The sequence below is a fragment of the Arachis duranensis genome, chromosome 3 (assembly GCF_000817695.3).
Source record: "Arachis duranensis cultivar V14167 chromosome 3, aradu.V14167.gnm2.J7QH, whole genome shotgun sequence".
Classification (NCBI taxonomy): domain Eukaryota; kingdom Viridiplantae; phylum Streptophyta; class Magnoliopsida; order Fabales; family Fabaceae; genus Arachis; species Arachis duranensis.
Window position 1 is genome coordinate 130,154,259 of NC_029774.3, and position 10,983 is coordinate 130,165,241.

The 10,983-nt window shown below is 33.6% G+C and overlaps 2 protein-coding genes across 2 annotated transcripts in view; one reads left to right on the forward strand and one right to left on the reverse strand.

Annotated features, from left to right (window-relative positions):
* Nucleotides 1-6,653: 6,653 nt before the first annotated feature.
* Nucleotides 6,654-7,858, forward strand: LOC107481520 (bidirectional sugar transporter N3-like). Its single transcript, XM_016101802.3, has 6 exons — nt 6,654-6,705; nt 6,798-6,834; nt 6,955-7,165; nt 7,306-7,467; nt 7,566-7,685; nt 7,778-7,858. Exons 1-6 carry the CDS (start codon nt 6,654-6,656, stop codon nt 7,856-7,858), a joined length of 663 nt encoding a protein of 220 aa, XP_015957288.1.
* Nucleotides 7,859-8,268: 410 nt separating this feature from the next.
* Nucleotides 8,269-10,983, reverse strand: part of LOC107481730 (probable U3 small nucleolar RNA-associated protein 11) — a gene marked incomplete in the record, with an annotated part of 4,430 nt that continues 1,715 nt past the window's right edge. The window contains 7 exon segments of the mRNA XM_016102033.3: nt 8,269-8,676; nt 8,757-8,856; nt 9,112-9,201; nt 10,227-10,306; nt 10,408-10,501; nt 10,593-10,684; nt 10,781-10,871. Coding sequence (XP_015957519.1) covers nt 8,584-8,676; nt 8,757-8,856; nt 9,112-9,201; nt 10,227-10,306; nt 10,408-10,501; nt 10,593-10,684; nt 10,781-10,871 — 640 coding nt within the window.

Here is a 10,983-nt window from a genome sequence, read left to right on the forward strand (position 1 = left end):
TGTTTGCTGAAAAATTGTGGAGTTATAAGGGGTTGCGCTTAAGAACGGTTAGAATTTGATATTTTATTGAATGCCTGTATGTTAATGATTTATGCTTGCAACTGTTTCCTATATGAAAACCGTTGTATTTATTTCATGGATGTCATTGAATTAAACAGAAATTTTGCCGAATTATTGTTTAAATTGTTTAAAACGTGTTTGGTTTGTCAGAAAATAATTATTGTATGCGGCGGGAGCTTCTAATTACAAGGATTACTCTACCGATTTCTCTAAAAACTTAAATAATTACTGTTATTCATTGAATTCTAGTGTGTATGTGTCGATATGATTCCAAGCCATCGTCTACGGATGTATAAGAAGGATAACGATGGCCAAGAGGGTATAAAACACAAATTCTTTGAGGGTGTTGACACGTTTGTCACGCATGTTTTCAACATGTTGAACCGTTTATGTCCAAAGAGGTTTCTAGATGTCCATATCAAAAGTGTCGGCTGACTAAATAGTTCGGACCTGCAGACATAATGCTTCACCTCTACCGTACCGGGTTCAAGAATGGGTATTAGATGTGGACAGAACAAAGAGAAGTGGACGAGTAGGGAATAAACTGGTCTACCTTTAATTTGAATAGGTCTGGTTGTCAAACAACGAGGATTCGGATGGTGAGAGACCTAAATATGAATGAAATGACTTGGGAGACTAACCAAGAGAAATACAACAAGATGGTGTGTAATGTAACAGGTGTTAATGAATTGGAAGAGCCTGAAGAAGAGCCTAACCCGGAAGCAAAAAGATTTTATCATCTGTTAGAAGCTGCTGTAAAACCTTTGTACGATGGGTCCGTTCATTCGGAGTTGTCTGCATGTGTTAGAATGATGAGTATTAAGTCCGAGTCAAATCATACCCAACAGTCTTTTGATAAGTGGGCCACCCTTTACAGTGAACTGGTACCTATAGGGTCATCTAGCATCCCCCGAAACCACTATGAAGTAAAGAAGCTAGTTTTTGAAATTGGGTCTAAATGCAGTGAAAATTGATTGTTGTTTGAATGGTTATATGCTGTACTACAAGATGGATGCAAACCTTAACAAATGCAGATTTTGTAGATCACCAAGGTTTTAAGTCGAGATAGAATATATTGGTAAATATTGGTTAAAGAGAATTTATGTGAAACAAATGCACTACTTGCCCTTAATTCCGAAGTTGAAACGATTGTATGCCTCAATGAGTTCGACCCCTCACATGACCTGTCATAGTAGTAACAAGAGAGATAATGGGATCATGATGCATCCATCACACAGATTAGCTTGGAAGCACTTTGATCGGATCTATCCTACATTTACGAGCAAGCCCAAAAATGTTAGACTAGCTTTGTGCTCTGACGTGTTCGCACCCAATTCCAATTTCGTTAACATGCCCTCTTGTTGGCCCGTAATCGTGACATGTTATAACATGAGTCTCGAAATGTGCATGACAGACCCGTATATGTTTCTAACTTGCATTATACCTGGTCCCAGCAATTCAAAAGCCAAAATAGATATCTTCTTGCAGCCTTTAGTGGACGAGTTCCAAGACTTCTGGATCCATGGTGTACAAACGTATAATATTTTGACAAAGACAAACCTCCAACTATGGGCTATGTTAATGTGGACCTTTAATGACTTTTCTGCATACAGCATGTTGTTCAGTTGGTTCACACAGAGCAGAATGGCATGTCCCATTCGTATGGAGGATACAAACGTATTTTGGTTGACGGATGGCGGTAAGAATTCAGGATTTGATTGCCATCGAAGATTTTTTGACATGGATCATCCTTTTGGGCGCAATGAGGACTCATTTAAAAAGAGTAAGGTGAACACAAATAGGCACCCGAGAGGTTGGATGGTAGGCAAGTTTGGCAGTGTGTCTAGGGATGAACGAAGATCGGATCGGATATGGCCAAAATTTCGATCCGATCTGCATTAAAATCATCGAATCAGATCCAATATCCGCAGTTTTTAATCTTGGATCCGATCTGATCCGATCCAAACATTTGCAGAACGGATCGGATATCAGATATATTCGCAAAAGACAAAAATATTTTTAAAAGTTTATTTTTATTATAAAAAATTAATAAAATTTATTTTTTTCTATTCTTTTGAGTATGTTTACTCTTAAAATAATATTGAATATACTTTTCTTAAATAATAAATTAAAATAATACAACATATATGATAATTATTAGTTGAAATAAAACATAAAAGAATATTTACTTATTTATTTCTTTATTTTTGCGGATACGCAGATATACAGATCGGATATGTGAATACCTGCACAAAATCTGCAATCCGATCTTATTAGTGTACGGATCCGATCCGATCCGATAGCCTTGCAGATCGGATCTATATCCGTAATTTTTGGATCGGATTCGGATAAATACCACGGATATGCGGATCGGATCTGATCTATGAACACCCATGTGTGTTAGAAGAATCCTAAAGATTGTCGATAACGGGGTAGAGGTGAGACATCCGAGATATGGCAGAGAGCATAATTGAACTAAACAAAATATATTTTGGGAGTTGCCTTTATTGAATAGACAACTTGGTTCGACATTGTTTTGTTGTGATGCACATTGAAAAAACGTGTTTGATAACATCATGCACACAGTAATAGACGATGAGTGAACAAAGGAGAATGATAAGGCTATATTTGACTTGATAGATATTTGAAGGCGGCCAGATCTGAACTTAAAAAGACTTGATAACAGGCGATGGGCTAAACCAAAAGCGGTGTTCTCTCTAACGAGAGAACAGAGGCAAAATGTTTGTAAGTAGATTAGAGAATTAAGGTTTCCTGGTGGTTACGCCTCTAACTTGGTCAGGTGTGTAAACGTGTCACAAAGTAGGCTTGTTGGATTGAAGAGTTATGATTGTCATGTATTCATAGAGTCTTTGTTTTCGGTCCCGTTCAGATAACTTCTAACCAAGATCTGGAAATTCCTTATAGAAATAAGTAAGTTCTTTAGGGAGTTATGTGCTACGAAACTGAGCATGAATGACCTTACAGTTATGGACAAGAAAATTTCCATCATACTTTGTAAGCTAGAGAGGATATTCCTTCCATCTTTTTTTGACGTCATAGAACATTTAGCAGTCCACCTACCATACGAAACAATGCTATGTGAGCTAGTCCAATTTTGATGGATGTACCCGTTTGAGAGGATGATTAGTTCATTTAAGCGCATCATGAAAAATAGAGCTCGGATTGAGGACAACATCTGTAAAGCATTTCTGGCTAAGAAAAATTTCGCATTTCGCTCTTTCTATTTTCAGTCTCATGTTGAGTCACGCATAACAAGGGTTGCAAGGAATGATGAGAGGGGAGAATCTTCATCAAGTGGAACAACATCAGAAGGAGTTGCAATAGGTGCGTGCAGTGACTACTAGTTAGAGCAGAAGGAGATCGATGCTACACATCCGCATGTGCTGCTTAACTATGACCAAGTTTTATCCTACCTTATGTGTGTTTTATAAGTCTTCATAAATATTGCAATCAGTAACAAACTAGCTTCATAATCTAATAATTAAAACTTTGTTGATGTATTCTATCATACAGGTTATCCCGAGAGGCAAATCCAGAGACATCATTGACCAATTTTTCATGTTGGTTTTGAGAATACGTCAGTGCATAGCTAACTGACACAACAGATTCAAAACTAGTTGCACTTAGTTGGGGCCCATTGAATAAGGCAACTAGCTACCCGATCTTCAATATTAATAGATATCGGTTCCATACTTTACAATGATCAATTAGAAAGAAAACATGTAACACTAGATTTGGGTTCGTGTGGATTCAAACGAGGTCTATTCTGATTGGTTTGGTATGTTGCACAACATAATTGAATTACTATATTTTTGTCGCATTACATACAAGGTGTGTGTGCTTGAATGTGAATGGTATGATCCAAGTTTGCGACAAGGAATACGAAAGCACAAGGACTACGATATTACTGAAGTAAATGTAACCAGGAAATATAGGCTCTACGATCCTTTTATTCTACCTCAAAATATACATCAAGTATACTATTTGCCTTATCCAAATTCATGCAAGTCTAGTTGGGTGGTTGTGGTTAGGACTAAGTCAAGAGGCCTCATTGAGTATGATGATATGATAGAAGGTCAGGAACCAAATACACGACCCAACTCTTTCAAAAATGGTGATTAATACCAGTTAGTCGATCTCCCTTCGGTCTGCTATTATGGATGATGACATTATTGACCTTGGACTAGATGTCGATGCACTTCCAGCAGGATGATGATCTTCAAGAAGAAGACGGGATTGATGGCAATGAAGAAAAGAAAGATGAGTCGATAATAATCAAGAAACTACATCGGAAGACGAGGATGGTGAACCAGAGGAAGAAGATGATGAATCTGATTAGGGTTAATGTAAACATAGTTTTGTGATATGTATTTCTTTAAGAAACTTTGTGTATTTGTAATATATATTTTAGTGAATGTAAACATAGTTCTGTGAATGTAATATAGTTAGCTTTATTTCAGATATTTCAGTTACTATCATCAGGTATTTATAATTTAAATTTTTCATACTTCACATCAGGTTTAAAGTACTATTTTAATTGTTAATTATCAGGGTACACTAGAAATAGACAGAAAAAAATAATTTAAACTTAAGAAAAAATATTTTGACACCAGCCATTATTTTTTAAAAGAAGTTCAAATAACATCTCCGTTGGTATTAACGTTAGATAAATCCTCCGGTAGTATAGCAAAAAATCGTACGAAGTGGCGCGACGGTAACATCGACGAAGAATCCATTTTTTGTTTTTACTATATTCCGTCAAAAAATTACTGTCAGACGCAATAAATCTGACGGTAACTGTTTATCAGCGAGGTTTATACCGGCTGATATTTTTCAACGGTAATTAGTTTACCGTCGGATATATTTAAAGAATCTGACAGTAAATTCGATGGTAGTCAACATTTTTTTTTGTAGTAATTTTTTGTAATTAATAAGAAATTTTGTTTCAAAATACTAAAAGTAAGATTCGAATTTTTAAAAATTAAAATAATGTGTTATTTATGATTTATTATATTTGTTTAAGATTTTATATTAAAAAAATTATTTTACTAAAAGTTTAAAATAATGTTAATATATTATATTTAATTTTTAATTATTATTTTATTTTCTAATTTTATACAAATTTTTTTATTATCCTTATTTCTTTTAACTAACGGTAACCCTCATTTATAGTGTTCATACTAACAAAAATAATACATATCAAAAGAGAAATATGTGAATGCATGTTGCTATCTCCTTTGTCACTTTTTTTACTACTCTGGTACATATAATTGTCAAGTATAATGTTGGTGGATGAGAGATACCAATTTAATCAAGGATAGAGTATTAAATTAGTCTTCATGTGTATAATTATAATTTTATTTCGTTTTTTTTAGTTTAAAGTATCCTATTTGAATTTAAAAAAATTTTATTTAATTTTAATATAGTTTCACTGTAAGGTGAAAGTTAAATAATTAATGAAATGTCCTATATAACAGCAATACAAGAACAAGGTTAATAATTTAAAGAACAAATACAAGTTCTAAAGGCACAAAATCAATTGTGGATCAATCAATATATTTATTTATTATTTTTCTTTGTTCTATAGAAAATATTTTATTTAAATTGTAAGAAAAATAATAAATAAATATATTGATGCACCCATAGTTAATTTTGTGTCTTTAGAACTTATACTTATTCTCCAAATTATCGACTTTATTCTTATACTGCTGTCATGTAGGACATTTCATTCATTATTTAATTTTAACTTCACATAAAATTATATTAAAATTAAATAAAACTTTTTTAGTTTAAATAAGACATTTTAAATTTTAAAGACCAAAATAAAATTATGCTTAAACATAAAAGACTAATTTAGTGCTTTATGTATTTAATTAATAGTGCTACTTTTAATTAGTAAATAATTCATGTAAATGGATCCCCGTAATATTAAGATTCGAGTGACTGTCCTGCTGGACATTTTCTAATGGACATGATTATATATATTATATACTTTTTTTAAGACTAACGAAAGGGTACATTTTATTATATATTAGGCACACTTGTAGATAAAAATGTGTGGGGGCCAAAAAATAATAAGTAAATACTAATACATGTTATGAATTAATGTAGGATTAATTTTTATCAAGTATGTTAAAATTTTTTTTTTACAGTATTTTTCAACCCGATAAATCAAAGATTAATTCGCTGTAATATTAAACTCTATTTAAAAATTTGTTATTGACTAATTAATTGTTGCATGCATAAAGCGGGATTCTTATTCCCGATACAAAATGTGCTTAAGTTTAATGTGCAAGATTCATAAGCATGCGAAAATATTTCTAATAAAAATATCAGTTTCTACCTTGATGATTTCAATTGCTCATCATCACTTATCTATCTTTTGTTATATATATGCTATTGGACATGATAATATGAATAATCATCCATCCTCATCACCAACTTCAGTGGCTGCATTTGCATGAGATTAAGATTTCTCTAAGCAAGTAGAAATAGAAACCCTCTCCTTGTGCTTATTATAATTAATTAATTTGCTTAACAAACCTAAAGAGAGAGAGAATTGAAGAAGTTTCATGGCTGTTCCAATAGACCACCCTCGTGCAGCATTTATTTTTGGGATACTAGGTAACATGTATACACAAAAAATATCCTTCAAATTTTGTTATTTGTTATTGTTATTAATTATTATTCATGTAATTTTCTTATGTCCTGGCTAGGCAACGTGATTTCCTTCTTCGCGTTTTTATCACCCTTGTGAGTATGTAGTAATTAAGGACATGTCTTCTAGTTTCAATTCTCTTGAATGACAATAACAATAGGCATATATTTTGAATATATATTGTGATTAATTTTTTTTTTTTAAATGCATGGTAGGAAAACATTTAAGCGAATATGGAAAAGGAAATCGACGGAAGGCTTCCAATCATTGCCTTACGTTGTTGCATTATTCAGCTGCATTGTATGGTTATACTATGCCACACTCAAAACCAACGTTTTTCTTCTCGTTACCATTAACTCATTTGGATGTGCCATAGAGATTATTTACATTTTAATCTACATGATCTATGCAGACAAGCGTGCCAGGGTAATATATTTATATTTGTATATTTTTAATAATAATATTTAATGTAACCATCTTAGTTGCTTGAGTGGTCAGCTCACTCCTCCTCTTAAATAAGTATCACTTGCATGACGGATTAGTCTTTGGACGATCGAGTTTTGCAGTATTTTTGCATAGCACAATTTGTGGCTATGAATGTGATGTGCTTGCCTACGATCATTCTGGGGACGTATTTTAAGCTACATGGTTTGGTTCGCGTCAAAGTTGTTGGACTCATATGTGTAATAATTTCAACGTGTGTCTTTGTAGCACCCCTAAGCATTTTGGTTAGTGGAATTGAAATTGGAATTATGTGCAATAACTAAGCATTATTATTCATAATAATTTATATTCTTGCCATGCATGTATTTAATCTAAATTGCAGGTAAAGGTTATACGTACAAAGAGCGTAGAGTTTATGCCCATCCTTTTGTCAAGCATTCTCACAGTTAGTGCCATAATGTGGTTTTGTTACGGTATTTTTCTCAAGGACATATGGATTACCGTAAGTATAACTAGCGATTTATAGCTTCATAATATGTTATTAAATAAATAATAATAGTAATGATTATGATTCATTGGTTATGTTATGTGCAGATACCAAACGTGGTGGGTTTTACGTTGGGGTTAATACAGATGGTGGTATATTTAATTTATAGGGGACGTGGGGAACGTTAATGTCTTTCTATAGCCCCTTGGCACCAACTAATGAACTACTATTTAGTATTTACATTTAGATTCCAGTTTACTTTGTAATAAGTGCCAAACATTAGAACAGAATGAGTTTACAAGCTATTTATGCTAACTATTACACATTATTCAAAGATTTGTCTATACAAAATTACCCTATATAAATAAAATGAAAGAGATGTATTTTTTATCTTATCTTTTGAGTCCCACTTAGTAAAATTAAAATCCCTTAATCCATATGAATTGTCCCCTGATAAACAACTTTGCTTGCTTTGTTAACATTATGTTACTCTGTATTTGATCAGAAAGTCTTTGCAACCAACAATAATTAAGTAGAGACAGGTTCATGCCATTTTAGGTTCTATATAAAAATAGGCGGCATTTCCAGCTACCCATGATAAGTTGCACAAAATCTTTAGTATTGGAAATAGAAATTCAACTGTTACATTCCATTTAGGATCTATATGAAAACACCATGCATTTCACAATAGTCACAGGTCTAATTGCACAAAATCTATAGTATTGAAAAGATATTCGACTATTACTTGATGATCAAGGAATTCCCAGAAAGAAAGCTGGCTACTATGCTATCAACACCGAAACCAGTAGCCCTAGAATACATATGTTCTGTGCTTCCATCTCCAGTAGAAACACACAATCAAGAAAATGAATTATCCTTACGCTAAGAGGTCAGATACTCTATTTTATCCCATTCAGCGCTTTCTTTCAGCATGCCACTTGTATACCGATTTAGGGGCTGGAGTGACAAGCTCGTCTTCTCGTAGTTTGCGCTTCTTACCCTTTTTCTGGCGAGATATGGAACATAACTTCTTAGCATCCTAAATATCTAAATGGACTTGCAATAAGGCACATAATATGTCAATACCTTCAACTCTTTCTGCATTGACATGTCCAAGTAGATTTTCTCGAGCTGGCTGAGTCTAGTCTTCCTCGCTTCCAGCTCTTTATAGGATTTGGCAATCTTTCTGTGTATGAAAAAAATATATATCCAGTTTACAATTCAACATGCTAAAATATCAGCACGGTGTTTACTACAATTGAGATACTTACTAAAATTAATGATTTTGAGGGCATCAAAGAGAACAGATAAAATATTTGGTACAACAAATCCATAACAAGCTTCAGCAGGGAAATGTAACAAAATGTTTGATTTCAAAGGATAGGGTATTAAGCAAAACGAGAACAAAATCAGTGTCTTTGAAGCCAAGTGTAAGGTGTACCTCTTAATGTTCGTAGGAAGATCATCGGAAGTAAGAGGAAGATGAACTTCTCTTCTTAGATTTTGTGATTGTAACTCTTTTGCCTCTTCCCTGCACATAAATGGCCAACAGATCAACAAAGCCATTCCTTCGGAATATATTTAAGGAATGGCAAAAATTCTATAATGATTCACACGGTTCACAGAATAGATCTCGAAAAGGGGATAGTGGTAACCAAGTCAGAGGAATAAACTAACATCAATCCATAGGTGAAAAATGAGGGAAAAGCATCCTTACTAAACGAAGGACCTTATAACATGAGTACATCTCTAACACCATTGACATGCTACACAATCTGTGAAGCCTAAACGAATATAAATATATATTTTTCTTTTTTATGAAAATATACCATTAATTGCACAAGAAACCAGTTGAAACTTGAATTGCGAACCAAAACTTAATTTTTCAGAGCCTAACGCCATATTCAACATTATTTATCATCCATTTTACATATCACAGACAAGTAGTAACCATAGACTTGATAAATGATGAATATGATACTATCACTCTAAAGAAAAGAAAAGCCAGGTTACAGCCTCTAAGAACAGCATGATCGAGCAACAATACTTAGTTCATTTGATAGGAGAATTACAGTCTTGTCATAAAGAGACTCAATCAATGATGCAGGAAACACCTAAGTAATCTAAAATATTCCTGTCTAGATTCAAAATTCTCACAATCAATTCAATATGTCTTCAACATATTCATTTAATAAAAAAATGCTTCTCACTTTTTAGACATGATTACTGACAGTTACGCTATTGTGTCATTTGGTTCATGTGACTGACCCCATTCTATACGTTAATAATTGTTATAGTTCTGCGCCTTTTTATTAGTTCTGTAACTTCTACTGTGCTGCTCTTGTTATTGGCTGATTGCATCAAAAGGGTAATCAAGTTCATCGGCTAAGCATTGGACTCTTCTATTTGTAGCATCAAGGTAAAATTAAAACTAGAAAAGTAGAAAGAGAAAAGGTTGCAACACATACAGAAGTGAGTGCACTAACATACATAATATCTCCATAAAAAAGAACCAACTCATGCTAGTTATAGAATGACAGCTTCAAGAGCGCAAACCTGTCCTCAGCAAAGAAGACATGCTTATTTGGCCGTTGATTATCAGTACAGTGCAGAGTGGCATTCAGCTTCTCAATTTTCTGCAAAAACATGAAATATTCACCAGTAAACCTAAATAAAATTTTTGCACAGATCTCCATATAGGCATATATATTTATCAAAATTCAAAGCATTCTTTCACCTTTCTCTCACTCTGAAGCTTTTGAAGAATATATCCTATATCCTGTGTTTTCATCAGCAGAAGTTCTTCTTGGGTATACTTGTTTGCATCACTCCTACACAAAGAAGTAAACGCATCAAGAGCTCAATCCAAAAAAGAAGCAAAGAAACAATCACTGAAAATAAAAAAGTACAGAAAGTTCATACTCTGGTTTATGAACTCCATCAACGACTTTTGTCTTGATCATCTTAAAGTAAAATTCATCTTCGTTTCTGTTTGCCGCTTTTTCCCTAAGCCTCTGCAAAAATAAAGCAGCACATGCAACAAAATCTATAAGAACTGCAACATCAAAACTTGGAAAAGCAAGAGAGTAAACAAGTGAAACTGTACGTACCCGTATGGTGTCCTCTTTCTTGTGGAATGCTTTTGCACGCTCAACATAGTCTTTGTGCTTCTCAAGCAAGCCAAATTTTTTCCTCGAGGACCTAATGGAAACAAAAGCATGCTCAAAAATTGAAGCAGAACCATTATTTCTATTGAGGTAATTGAAGTTGGGTAGGAGAAAAGATGGGGTTTTGGGGACTTACGGTTGAGCGC